At 39.5% G+C, this 15,149-nt stretch overlaps 1 protein-coding gene across 6 annotated transcripts in view; it reads right to left on the reverse strand.

Moving 5' to 3' along the window:
* The window catches only part of NSD1 (nuclear receptor binding SET domain protein 1), a 175,977-nt gene that overhangs the window by 65,258 nt on the left and 95,570 nt on the right, over positions 1-15,149 (reverse strand). For all 6 annotated transcript variants that reach the window (XM_023185002.3, XM_023185005.2, XM_023185003.3 and 3 more), the window contains one exon: positions 2,490-2,614. In XM_023185002.3, the coding sequence (XP_023040770.1) occupies positions 2,490-2,614 (125 nt within the window). The remainder of the gene's footprint in view (positions 1-2,489; positions 2,615-15,149) is intronic.

Consider the following 15,149-nt stretch of genomic DNA (forward strand, 5'->3'; position numbering starts at 1 on the left):
ACTAATGTGCAGTGCCCCTCTTGCAGCCCTGTTATCCTGGTTGTTAACCCCATCTCTACCTAAAAATGAAAAAAATTAGCCAGGCATGGTGGCGGGCACCTGTAGTCCCAGCTACTCAGGAGGCTGAGACAGGAGAATGGTGTGAACCCAGGAGATGGAGCTTGCAATGAGCCGAGATCACGCCACTACACTCCAGCCTGGGTGACAGAGCGAGACTCCGTCTCAAAAAAATTAAAACATAAAAAATAAAAAAATAAAAAAGAATAAAATAATAAAATTTATGTTATATATATTTTTTAATCAAAATTAAATGAAGTTGACTGAGACACTGAAGCTATAATATTGATAAGTCCACAACAATAATTCAAAAGCAGGGGAAAAAGACTGCTCTAATGTTCCCAATTAAAACAACTAATAATAAACTCTTTAATGTTATAATTGGTAATTAATGGGAAAGAAGGAAGCACTTATTCTGCCTTTCAAGTATTTCAGGACAATAACAGAGTCCAGTTAATGAAAGAGACTATCAGTTAATAAAAATAGAGAAAGTAATAAAATCTGAAAGTCTTCATTTTGTAACCTCTAATAATATTATTAATATAGGTAAAGATCTTCAACTGGGGTTTTCAAAAAAACCATCAGGGAAGCTGAGCATGGTGGCTCACACCTGTAATCCCAACACTCTGGGAGGTTGAGGCAGAAAGATCACTGGAGCCCAGGAATTCGAGATCAGCCAGGGCAACATAGTGGGACACTGCCTCTACAAAAAAATTGTTGTTAAAAATTAGCCAGGTGTGGTAGTGTGCACCTGTGGTCCCAACTACTCAGGAGGCTGAGATGGAAGGACTGCTTAAACCCAGGAGGTCAAGGCTGTAGTGAACCGTGTTCATGCATCTCTGCACTCCAGCTTGGGCAAGATGCTGTCTCAATTTTAAAAAAGAAAGAACAAACTGTCAGGGAATGGCTGATGGGAATAAAACATTCCTTTTTTTTTTTTTTTTTTTTTTTTTTTTTGAGACGGAGTCTCGCTCTGTCGCCCAGGCTGGAGTGCAGTGGCGCGATCTCGGCTCACTACAAGCTCCGCCTCCCGGGTTCACGCCATTCTCCTGCCTCAGCCTCCCGAGTAGCTGGGACTACAGGCGCCCGCCACCTCGCCCGGCTAGTTTTTTTTGTATTTTTTTTAGTAGAGACGGGGTTTCACTGTGTAGACCAGGATGGTCTCGATCTCCTGCCCTCGTGATCCACCCGTCTCGGCCTCCCGAAGTGCTGGGATTACAGGCTTGAGCCACCGCGCCCGGCCTAAAACATTCCTTTTTTTAACCCTCTAGTTTGCAATTCTATATTACACATCATCATCTCTGATATAGTCTAGCTAAAAATGTTCAACTTCAATCTATCAAACTGATAGGTTCTATTTTCCACCTTACAGAGAACAGGAGATAGAGAAAACAATCTAACTGACACCTATGAGGAAGCAATTACACAAATACAGAAAGTAGATAACTTTACATGTCACTCTCTTATAGACATGATCATGATCGTGAAAAAAGGGATTATTCTGAATTCAAAGTGATCTGAGAACCATAACAACCAGTTACAATGAGCAGTCCTAGATTGAGTCCAAAGGTAAAGGTTAGGGGATAATTGGTGAAATTTGAAAGACAGTTGATGTCAGATAAACAGATCTTATATAAGATGTAAATATGTTAAACTGATTACAAAGGAAAATGCCTTTTTTTTTTTTTTTTTTTTTTTTAATGTGAGATGGAGTCTCGTTCTGTCGCCCAGGCTGGAGTGCAGTGGCCTGATCTTGGCTCACTGCAAGCTCCGCCTCCCAGGTTCACGCCATTCTCCTGCCTCAGGCTTCTGAGCAGCTCGGGATCACAGGCGCCCGCCACCATGCCCAGCTAATTTTTTGTATTTTTTTAGTAGAGACGGGGTTTCAACATATTAGCCAGGATGGTCTCGATCTCCTGACCTTGTGATCCGCCCGCCTCGGCCTCCCAAAGTGCTGGGATTACAGGTGTGAGCCACCGCGCCTGGCAAATGCTCCATTTTTAAACTATATATTAAACTATGTAGGGGTAGAATGTCAAAATGTCTCTTAAATACTGCATTTTTAAAAAACTGAATTAAAAAATAAGACAAATAAGATATATTTACTTTTGAAATTAGGGTCAGACTATATATATTTCACTTTATATCCTATATATTTACTTAAGATTAAATCATAACAATATTCCTAAGTCATTAAATATTCTTTGAAGGCAAAGAGGGAAAAATATATACATAAAGAAATACAATATGTAGACTCATTTATATATTTCCTGAATAACCACTAAATCCTAAGTATTGTGCTAGAAGCTAAGAATAAAAAACAAGATCCCAGTTAAACAAATTATTGTTTCATGAAGGTAAAGTATGACACTGAAGATAAAATTGTAGTTTCCTAAGGACCAGTGAAAGTTTGCCGAAATTTTGCAACATACCTTGTGCACCTGCTCCTGTACCTTCTTTTGTTTTTTCTTAGGAGCAAATATCTGATCATATTCTTCTGTATATTCCAAAAGCCACTTGCTTGGCTTCCTAAGGCGTTTCTTCTCTGACCGCACAGCTAAAAGATGATAAACACATTCGATATTAATCAAAAAGCTTCAGGAAAATCCACTGTTTTTATGAGACCATCTGATACTCCCAAAAGTAACCAGATGGGAAACCACATAGTAAAACAGACTATGGCTTAAGATGCAAAAGGCACAAAATGGCTTATGTTTTCTCATATGCAAAAGGTGCTAGGGGAGACAAAAGGGCTTGTGTTACCTTATATACGTATATTACAGAATATATGTGGCCCATCCAATATTGAGGAAACGGTTAAATTTAAAGCCAGGTCTTATAGTCACTGACACCTGTACATATAAAGCCAATATATGCCACAAAAAAAAAGAAATAGCATCTAGAACAGGTTAACGGGTAAAATATATCTTGAGTTACAGGTTAAGTATGCCTTATCTGAAATGCTTGGGATCTGAAGTGATTCAGAATTTTTCTTATTTTGGAATATTTGCATATATATAGTAAGTTATCTTGGGGATGGGACCCAAGTTGAAACACCAAATTCATTTATGTATTATATACATCTTTCATACACACAGCCTGAAGGTAATTTTACAAAACATTTATTTTCTGCATTATACAAAGTTTGTGTACAGTGAACCATAAGAAAGCAAAAATGTCATTATCTCAGCCACCCATGTGGAATATCTGTGGTTGTTTGGCATTACCATCATTACTGCCTCTGAATTTATATGCTACTGATAGGCAAACATTTTCTTACACTTATTCACACATAAGTACTTAACAGTAAAAATATGACATGCCATTAATACAGTGAGAAAGTAATGTGTTCAGGGTAGCTAAGCAGCACAGTAGCATCACTAGAATTTGTATCAGCTCATAAAAAACAGTAATTACGTCAGGCTTTGTGTCTCCATCTATGATGCTGTGTTTTGATTAAAAGGTTACTGTATACTGTTTTATTTTATAAGGTAAGAAGAAACATCATCAGAAGCAGTTGAGGAGCCAGGAAGTCCTCTAGGAATAAAGAGGCATTCTGTGGGATGGCTTTTTAAAATGTTTCCTCTAAAGTCATCTGTCTCATTAACAAGTATTGTCTAGAAAGATCTCATTTTATTCATTTATTTATTTTTTGAGACGGGGTCTTGCTCTGTCACCCAGGCAGGGGTGCAGTGGCGTGATCTCAGCTCACTGCAACCTTTGCCTCCCAGGATCAAGCGACTCTCCTGCCTCAGCCTCCTGAGTAGTTAGGATTACAGGCGCCTGCCACCACATCCAGCTAATTTTGTATTTTTAGTAGAGAGAGGGTTTCACCACGTTGGCCAGGCTGTTCTCGAACTCCTGAACTCAAGTGATCTGCCCGCCTTGGACTCCCAAAGTGCTGGGATTACAGGCGCGAGACACAACTGACATGATTTCTTTTTCTATTATGAAGGAACACTGCTCTGGTCCTTCAATAAGCCCATCACATACATTAACCATGTCATCTGTAGGTACTTTTTCTGCAGTGTTAATGTCATCTTCATTATCACAATCACCCTGATTCAGATCTATCACCATAGTTGAACGAAGAAACTGGAGCCTCTCTGTCGATATTAAAAGCTTTCTTGTTATCCACTTCTTCCAGCTTACTGACAAACTGAAGGTATACTTTTTACATATGTAAGGATGTTACGTATTTTTCTCACTTTACTGAAGAAGGTCATCAAAATCACCACCTTGTTCATTATCATCAGTGAACACAGTTGAAGGTCAGAAGTTGTGCCAGGCATGCACAGCTGTACCTTTAGTCACTGTGTTCCAGGCACTGACAACAGCATATATGGCACCCTTCACTCCTTTTGAAACCCTTTCACACATATACATCTATTCATAGCTGCCAGCGTATTGTTCAACAAAGCGTTTTTATATTTACTCTTCATCAATCTAGGGATTCCCTGGTCATATGGCAGTGAAGTCACACTTCAGGGAAAGCACGTGGCATAAACATTATTTTTGATAAAACTTCAGCTGCAGGATGAGCCAAAGAGTTTTCAAGGAGGAACAGTCATCATCCAGTCCAGCTTCCCTGAAATAAGCACCAACTACCGCTACAAAATGTTTGTGGAACCAATCAGAAAAGATGTCCCTAGACATCCATGCCTTTCTGTTAGCATAATAACGAACTGGTAAGAAATTCATGCCTGTGGGTCAGGTGCGGTGGCTCAGGAGTTCAAGACCAGCCTGGCCTATGTGGTGAAAGCCTGCCTCTACTTAAAAAGAAAAAAAATTAGCCGGGCATGGTGGTTCACGTCTATAATGCAAGCTACTCCAGATGCTGAGGCACGAGAATCACTTGAACCCGGGAGGCAGAGGTTGCACTGAGCCAAGATCTAGCCACTGCACTCCAAGCTGGGTGACAGAGCCAAACTTTAAAAAAACAAAAATTCATGCCTTGGGACTCAGTGCAGTGGCTCACGCCTGTAATCACAGCACTTAGGGAAGCCAATACAGGAAGATCACTTGAGCCCAGGAGTTCAATACCAGCCTAGTTAACATAGTGAGACCCCATCTCTACTACAAATTAAAAAAATTAGCCAAGCGTAGTAGCACATAGCTGTAGTCACAGCCACCAGGAAGGAATGCTTGAGTCTGAAGATCAAGGCTACTGTGAGCCATAATTGAGCCACTGCACTTAAGCCTGGACAACAGAGTGAGACTATCTCCAAAAAAAGAAAATAAAATAAATTCATGCCTTGAAATCACTAAGAATAAGAACACAAGCTTTTGCCTATCATAGCAAGTTTATACTTACACATGCCTGCTTAATTAGCACATCCCAGCACAGTTATTCTGTCCTAGTCATCCTGAATTCCTGTAGGGGCTATCTCATCAGCTGTAGGCAGTGTCCTTCTGGGACAGTAACACCAAAACAGTGATGTTTTTCACTAGCATTATTATATACTGGTTCTAGTGGCAGATTTTCATCAACAATAACCTCAGCAAAATCACCAATGAATCTCTGCTGCTTCAAGATCAGCAGATGCTTTATCACCACAAATTTCTCTCTCTCTCTTGTATTTTAAGACAGAGTTTTTCGCTCTTGTTGCCCAGGCTGGAGTGCAATGACATGATCTCAGCTCACTGCAACCTCCGTCTCCCGGGTTCAACTGATTCTCCTGCCTCACCCTCCCAAGTAACTGGGATCACAGGCACACGTCACTACGCCCAGCTAATCTTTGTATTTTTAGTAGAGATGGGGTTTCACCACGTTGGCCAAGCTGGTCTCAAACTCCAGACCTCACGTGATCTGCCTGCCTTGGCCTCCCAAAGTGTTGGGATTATAGGCATAGGCCACCATTCCTGGCCCTATCACCACAAATGTTTAAAAGGTTAATACCATGATTTTTCAGAAATTTCTGCAACCAGCCTGTTGAATATTCACAGTTCCTTTCAATTTTCAGTTCATCATGATATATCTTTATTTCATGACTAGTACGCATGTGTTCACTGCACTACTGATAGATCCACTCTCAATACACAATGGAGATCTTCATTATTAGTTTCATGTAGTGTTTTTCTATATTTCATTAACTTCTGTTAATCACCTTCAGCACAGAACATCAACAGTTATCCTCCTGTTTCTTCATATCATACACGGTGGTCATTCTAATACCATACTCTTCTGTAAGATGTTTGACACTTACACCACTGTCTAGTTTCTCCAAGAGCCTGACTTACTTTCTGCGCAATACATAAATTCTTCCTCTTTTCTTATTACTCTTATCCATGGGGATATCTTCAGGCTTTCTGAAAAGTTCAACAAAATCTTTATACCACAAAGCAGGAAAAAAAATTGTTTTTAATTTAAAAACACAATGAATAATGCAAGGAGGCTTTTGCCCCACGTGGGTTATTTTGGAAAACTTTCTGTTGGTGCATCCAGCCTGCATGTGTGCCATTTTATCACCTTTTATGGGTATAATTGCATGGGAAAATCCGGCCATGAACGTAAAAGATACATCTAAGCTGAAGGGGGCTGGAAGGATGGTTTTTCCCTGGGGGACGTTGAATAAACTGTGCTGTGTGTTCCTGTGTTCTGATTGATGCATTGTAATGAGGTCAACTGTGGAATTTTCCACTTGTGGCATTATGTCAATATTCCCAAAAAGATTTCAATTTTGGAGCATTTTGCATTTTCGGATTAGGAATGCTCAACCTGCATTTTAAACAATATATCTATGGATTATGTAGAATATCAGAATGACATTTCAACAGAATATTATATAATCGGCACTACCACATAAATTTCAAAACCACTTTACAAACAATTCATCAATTTAGTATCATATGGTTGTATTTATTGTCTCATGCTAAAAAACTGAGAACTATACATCTAAACAGAATTATCAAAAACCGTAAAAGGCATGGGAGGCCAAGGTGAGCATATGGTTTGAGTCCAGGAGTTCAAGAACAGCCTGGGCAGCAAAGTGAGACCATGCCTCTACTAAACATAAAAAAAAAGCTGCCTGTGATGGCACACACCTGTGGTCCCAACTACATGGGAGACTGAAGCAGGAGGATGGCTTCAGCCCAGGAGATAGGGGCTGCAGTAAGCCAAGATAGTGCCACCACACTCAAGCCTGAATGACACAGCGAAACCCTATCTGTAAATATAAAATAATAATACTATATATAATTAATTATATGTAATTATCCTAATGACACAAAAGTGTATGTCATATACACAAAAGGCAGGAGAATAAGATTTAATATATATGCAATTGCTTTATGGATCAAAAGAAAATTAAAAAATTGAAAGATTAAAAATGGAATTTTAGGTACATCTTTTAAGAAAATCTTGTCACGGGTCGGGCGCAGTGGCTCATGCCTGTAATCCCAGCACTTTGGGAGGCCGAGGTGGGTGGATCACCTGAGGTCAGGAGTTCAAGATCAGCCTGGCCAACATGGAAAAATCCCGTCTCTACTAAAAATACAAAAATTGTGTAGTGGCACACGCCTGTAGTCCCAGCTACTCAGGAGGGTGAGGCAGGAGAACTGCTTGAACCCGGAAGGTGGAGGCTGTAGTGAGTAGAGATTGCGCCACCGAACTTTAGCCTGTGTCTCAAAAAATAATAATCTTGTCATGTTTTATGATCAAAATATCAAAGCATACATTTTTCTTCAAAGTAATGGTGAAAACAGCTAGGCAAAGTGGTCCACGCCTGTAATCCAAGTACTTTCGGAGGCACAGGCAGGAGGATTACTTGAACCCAGGAGAGTTCAACACAAGCCTGGGGAACATGGTGAGACCTCATCCTACAAAAAGTTAAAAAATTAGCTAGGCGTGGTGGCACATGCCTGTAGTCCCAGCTATTTGGGAGGTTGAGGCGGGAGGATCGCTTGAGCCCAGGAGTTCGAGGCTACAATGAGCTAGGATTGTGCCACTGCACTCCAGCCTGGACAACAGAACAAAACCCTGTCTCAAAGTGGCGGCAGGGTGGTGACTTACACAAACCCATCAAATTAGTTAATTATTGAGATGGCAAGGTCATAATTACATACCAAAGTTTCTCAAAACTCCCCATGAACACTTTTCATTAAAACAGTGTCCCGCGGCTGGGCGAGGTGGTTCAAGCCTGTAATCCCAGCACTTTGGGAGGCCGAGATGGGCGGATCACGAGGTCAGGAGATCGAAACCATCCTGGCTAACACGGTGAAACCCCGTCTCTACTAAAAATACAAAAAACTAGCTGGGCGAGGTGGTGGGCGCCTGTAGTCCCAGCTACTTGGGAGGTTGAGGCAGGAGAATGGCGTGAACCCGGGAGGCGGAGCTTGCAGTGAGCTGAGATCTGGCCACTGCACTCCAGTCTGGGGGCAGAGCGAGACTCTGTCTCAAAAAAAAAAAAAAAAAAAAACAGTGTCCCTATGCTATCATATCATGCCCCTTTTCCCCCTCCATCACTACCCGCCACACACAAATTGGATCTCAATCCTAGACAGTCTCCCTCCTTTGTCTTCTTCTTGGCATGTTCCATAGGCTAAGTCTTGTTGCGTTTCCTCTTTTTTTTTTTTTTTTTTTTGAGACAGAGTCTTGCTTTGTCGCCCAGGTTGAAGTGCAATGATGTGATCTCAGCTCACTGCAACCTCCACCTCATGGGTTCAAGTGATTCTTGTGCCTCAGTCTCCCGAGTAGCTGGGACTACAGGCACATGCCACCATGCCTGGCTAATTTTTTGTATTTTTTAGTAGACAGACAGGGTTTTATCATGTTGGCCCAGCTGGTCTCGAACTCCTGACCTCAGGTCATCTGCTCGCCTCAGCCTCCCAAAGTGCTGGGATTATAGGCTTGAACCACCATGCCCGGCCACGTTTCCTCTTATAATTGCTGTTTCCACTCTACCTTTGGGGTTTGCTTCTCTCATAGAGTAACTTCTCAGACTAGGCTTCAATCTTATAGTTCTCTATTTCCTTGCAGCTCACAATGAAACCAGCAGATAGCACAAAACACTGGAAATTAAAGTGAGAAATTCTGTACTGGATACATCTATTAGGTGACAGAGACCTTATGGCTCATAAAACCTAAAATATTTACTATCTGGGCCAGGCACGGTGGCTCACACCTGTAATCCCAGCACTTTGGGAGGCTGAGGCGGGCGGATCACGAGATCAGGAGATCGAGACCATCCTGGTTAACACAGTGAAACCCCGTCTCTACTAAAAATATTAAAAAATTAGCTGGGCATGGTGGCAGGCACCTGTAGTCCCAGATACTCGGTAGGCTGAGGCAGGAGAATGGCGTGAACCCAGGAGGCAGAGCTTGCAGTGAGCCGACACTGCGCCACTGCACTCCAGCCTGGGCGACAGAGTGAGACTCCGTTTCAAAATATATATATAAATAAATAAAATAAAAATAAAAATAAAAAAATTTACTATCTGGCACTTCAATAAAAGTCTATCAATTCTTTCCCTAAATAAAAAATAGAGTAATATACTGAGGGTGAGGCAAGAGAATCACTTGAACCCAGGAGGCAGAGGTTGCAGTGAGCCGAGACAGCACCACTGCACTCCAGCCTGGGCAACAGAGTGAGACTTTGTCTAAAAAATAAAAATAAATAAAAAATAAATAGAGTAGCATATTGTAAGTGAAACAGCTTGGTGACAACAGAATGAATTTTAAAAGATGCTTCCTGGGTGGGATGCAGTGGTCATGCCTGTAATCTCAGCACTTTGGGAGGTTGAAGCAGGCAGATCACTTGAAGTCGAGAGTTTGAGACCAGCCTGGCCAACATGGTGACGCCCCGTTTCTACTAAAAATACAAAAACTAGCCAGGCGTAGCGGTGCATACCTGCAGTCGCAGATACTCAAGAGGCTAAGGCAGAAGAATCACTTGAACCTGGGAGGTCGAGGTTGCAGTGAGCCTAGATCGTGCCACTGCACTCCAGCCTGGGTGACTGAGCAACACTCCATCTCAAAAGAATAAAAAAATATATAAAAAGAGGCTTCCTGGCTGTTGCTAGGTTTCCCCTCTTTCTTTCTTGCCTCAACTACCCCGCCAATTCCCTACCTATGTTCTCTCCCAGTTACAGCACTTTTCAGTTAGAAAAGCATGGAGAATTCACCTACTGTTACTACAAAGGAGCAAAGTGAGGCAAAAAAGTAAGTGATTTGCCAAGCTAAGATAAAGAATATACCAGGAACAAAGGAGGAATATGGCCTTCTGGATATTGGAAGAAAATATCAAAATCCATAAAACTGCACAAGTCAATGGAGAGAGGAGTAACTACGCAAACCTTAATACAGGATATGTAGCAAATATCAAACAAAGCAAGAGCCAAATCACACTACCCCTAAGGTTCTCAGCAAATACGCCCTAATTCCTACCACACAACCAGTATGTCATGCCTACTATACAATTACAAAATGTCATTGTATTGTGAAGAAAGAGATAAATGACAAATACTGGATGAGTATAGCAATAGCCGTAGACCTCAAAGTATACACTATCAACTAAAATGATAAAACAGCCAAAAAGTTGAAACAGCCCAAATGTTAATCAATGAATAAATGAATGAATAAATAAATAAAATTAGGCATATACCTACACTGGAATACTATTTAGCAAAAAAGAGGACAAATTACAGATGGTAGGTTTTTGTTTTTTGGTTTTTTTAAATCTCAAAAATATACCAAATGAGAAGAACAAGATACAAAAGATCACATATTGCATGACTCCATTAATATTAAATGTCCAGGGAAAAGGCAACTCTACAGAGACAGTCAACTAATGGTTCTCTAGGGCTAGTGGTAGGAATACGGATTAACTATACACAGATTAAAAGGATCTTTACTGGGATGGTAGAAACGCTCCAAAACAGATTTACAGAGATGGTTGCATAACACATTAAATTTGCAAAATATTATTCGATTGTATACACAAAATGTACGAATTTTATGGTATATAAATTATACCTTGGATAAAGCTAATTTTAAAAAGTAAAATCTCTTCATCAAGACTGAACTACATAGTTTTCACCTTTTCATTAAAATGGTTAATTATTCCAAAGGACTAGAATACTAATAGCAACATCACTCCTCCAATACAGATTATTTGACCCTATTTATACCTCTACTTTCCTAGTTCTGGAACCTCAGAGAAAAAAGTTTAAAGAAACAAAAAAAAAGGCAAAAACCCCAAAATCATTCCTAATAGTGGCAATCTAGATCATTCGGCCTAGGCCGGGGCTGGTGGCTCACACCTGTAATCCCAGCACTTTGGGAGGACAAGGCAGATGGATCACTTGAGGTCAGGAGTTGAGACCAGCCTAGCCAACATGGCAAAATCCCGTCTCTAATAAAAATACAAAAATTCGCTGGGCATGGTGGTGCATGTCTATAGTTGCGGCTACTATCTCATAAGTCAAGATCATGCCACTGCACTCCATCCTGGGTGAGAGTTAAGACTCTAACTCAAAAAAAAAAAAAAAAAAAAAAAAGACCAATGTTATCAATACACTATAATAAAAGTTATGTGAATGTGCTCTCCCTCCCTCTCTGTCCCAAAATAACTGTAATGTACTGTACTCACCTATTTTTGGACCTCGGTTGACTACAGGTAATTGATACTGTGAAAAATGAGTTTCTAGATAAAGGGAGACTACTGTGCAGAGGTAAGAGAAACATGTAAAACCATATAACAGGGCTGCATACAGCGCAATGCAAACTGAGAAAATTTACAGGATGAATCTTCCAAAAAAATAAATTACAAGGGAACTTTCTGCTTTTTTTTTTTTTTTTTTTTGAGACAGAGTTTTTCTCTTGTGGTCCAGAGTGGAGTGCAATGGCACAATCTTGGCTCACTGCAACCTCTGCCTCTTGGGTTTAAGAGATTCTCCTGCCTAACCCTCCCGAGTAGGTGGAATTACAGGTGTGAGCCACTGTGCCGGGCCAAGCTTTCTGCTTTCTGTTGCGTGTTTTAGGTTATTTTAAAAATTTAAATATGAATATTTGCACTGGGTATATGGCTCACATCTGTCATGTTAGCACTTTGGGAGGCCAAGGCGGGTGGATCACCTGAGGTCAGGAGTTTGAGACCAGCCTGGCCAACATGGTGAAACTGTGTCTCTACTAAAAATACAAAAATCAGTCAGATGTGGTGGCACATACCTATAGCTACTCTGGAGGCTGAGGCAGGAGAATCGCTTGAACCCAGGAGGCAGAGGTTGCAGTGAGCCGAGATTGCATCACTGCACTCAAGCCTGGGTGACAGAGCTAGGCTCTGTCTAAAAATAATAATAATTATTATAATAATAATAATATTTAACTCATAAAAATCCAAAGTTAATCAATATTGCTATCATCCTGCCAGAAAGTAAAGGCAACTAATTTCCATCTGCCTGCATACTAACTTATATTTTATTGTTGTGGTATATTTTAATGCCATATATATTTAAGACCATAAGGCATTATTATTTTCATAGTCAACTGTTATTTAGATTTACTCAAATGTTTAGCATTTTCTGTATTCTGAATTCCTACTGAAAAAGGATGTATCATAGAAAATTACAAACATCTACAAAACCAATATAATAAACACCTAGACTCACTGATCACAAATTCATGGCCAATCTATTTTTATCTGTATCCCCGTCTTTCCACGTTATTTTGCAACATCTTATACTCCATATTTCATCCGTATGTGTTTCATCATGTATCTCTAATAGGATATGCTAACATAACAGAATACCTCTAGTACATGTAATAGTATTTACTCAGTAAAAATATCCCTATACATACCCTGCCCTATAGTCATTATAAATTTGGCAGGATTCTGTAAAATAAGAAACCATTGGAAATTCCAAACAACCAAAGTAAATTAACCATCTGAAACACAGCTTCATTCATATCAAAACTATACATGTAGCCCCTTAACAAAATTTCATACTTTACTAAAAATTTTTTTAAATTACTAGATTGTGAGTGGGAATACAGACTTGAAAAAGGGGGTGATTAGACTGGATGCTAAAAAAAAAAAAATTAACAGAATGCCAACCTGTACTTTTCTGTACTGTTAGCAGGAATTTATCAGTATAACAACTATGAAGTGAAATTTCAAATTGGAATACTACAAGATATTGCCAAATACAAACCAAATCTCCAGATCTGCTCTGGAGAGCAGATCTGAGCCACTGAGGGATAGGGTTGGGAGGAAAATTTTTACTGAATAGCTTCTTGCATCTTTTCAATACATACTCAAAACCAAACAAATTCAAAAACTGAAGTAAAAATAAAATTATATGAAAATATTTGAAATATTATCATGAACGAAAACTGTGAACTATTCTTAAGGAAAAGACAGTATCTGCTTTAACAGTAATATTCACATGTACATTAATAATAATTCACAGGAAAGGATTATTTCCAGCATCCATATGACCCTATTTACTAGCAAAGGTAGACCTATAAAAAGGCGGGGAAAGTAAAGGATGTCAGGAAAAAGGGGAGAAATACGTAAGAAAGGCCGCAATTGGGTTATAACAAAGCACTACTTAAGAATCTACCTGTCACACTCATTCTATGAGGCCAGTATTATTCTGAAAGCAGAACTAGACAAAGATGGCTGGGCATGGCAGCTCACACCTGTAATCCCAGCACTTTGGGAGGCTCAGGCAGGCAGATCACTTGAGGTCAGGAGTTCAAGATCAGCCTGGCCAACATGGTGAAACCCTGTCTCTATTAAAAACACAAAAATTAGCTGGGTGTGGTGGCGTGTGCCTGTAACCCCAGCTACTCAGGAGACTGAGACAGGAGAATCACTTGAACCCGGGAGGCAGAGGCTGCAGTGAGCCGAGATTGCACCACTGCATTCCAGCCTGGGCAACAAGAGCGAAACTCCATCTCAAAAAAAACAAAAACAAAAAACGTCAACAACAAAAAGAACTAGACAAAGGTATCACACAAATCGGAAAACTGTAGACCAATATCCCTTATGAGTATAGATTTTTAAATCTTCAGCAAAATACAAGCAAAACACATTCAACAACATTATACAACATGACCAAGTAGGATTTACCCCAGGACTTCAAAGTTGGTTCAAATTACAAAAATCAATCAATATAATACATCATATGGATAAAGGGCGAAACGCAAAACTGTCTTCTCAATAGACACAAAGAAGATCTTACAAATGTGACAAAATAGGTATAAAAGAGAACATTCTAAATACGAAACGTAATATAACGAAACCACGGCTGACATCATAGTTCATGAAAAAGACTCAATTATTTCCGCCTAACATCAAAAACGAGACAAGGATGCCTGCTTTCTCCACCAGTATTCCACATCACACTGGAAGCTCTGGTCAGGGTAAGTAAACAAAGGGGGAAAAGGGCAACTGGATTAGAAAACATGCAGATTACATGGTCATGTACACAGAAAATCCAAAGGAATTCATAAAAAAAAAAACTATTACTAACAAACAGTAATCAATAATTCTATTAATTAACACGAGTTCAGCAAAGTTGTACGATAAAATAATAATATACAAAATGTATTTTCAAAAACATGCGATAAACAATTTGGGAATGAAATCAGAAAAACAAATTCATTTATAAAAGTACAAAGAAAGACTAAAATACTTAGGAATAAATTTTTTTCAGTGCAGAATTTATACACTGAAAATTACAAAGTATCGTGGAAAGAAGTGAAAGACAAATCTAATTGGATAAAAGTCATCTATTATTCATGGATTGGAAGACTTAATATTGCTAAGATGGCAACACTACGCAAACTACCCTACAGATTCAGCACAATCCCTATCAAAATCATAACTGGCTTTTTTGCGGAAACTTACAACCTTGTTCTAACATTAATATGGAACACCAAAGATGCAAAAGAGCCAAAACGATCTTGAAAAAGGATAAAGTTAAAAAACTTATACTTTCCAATTTCAGAGACAGTAAAATTAATTATTACAAAAATACTGTAATTAATTACTACAAAAATACTATAACTAACACTTTTGATTTTTATTTATTTTTTGTTGAGACAAGACTTGCTCTGCTGCCCAGGCAGGTTGGAGTGCAGTGGCATG

This window comes from Piliocolobus tephrosceles, chromosome 4 (assembly GCF_002776525.5).
Source record: "Piliocolobus tephrosceles isolate RC106 chromosome 4, ASM277652v3, whole genome shotgun sequence".
NCBI classification, from domain to species: Eukaryota; Metazoa; Chordata; class Mammalia; order Primates; family Cercopithecidae; genus Piliocolobus; species Piliocolobus tephrosceles.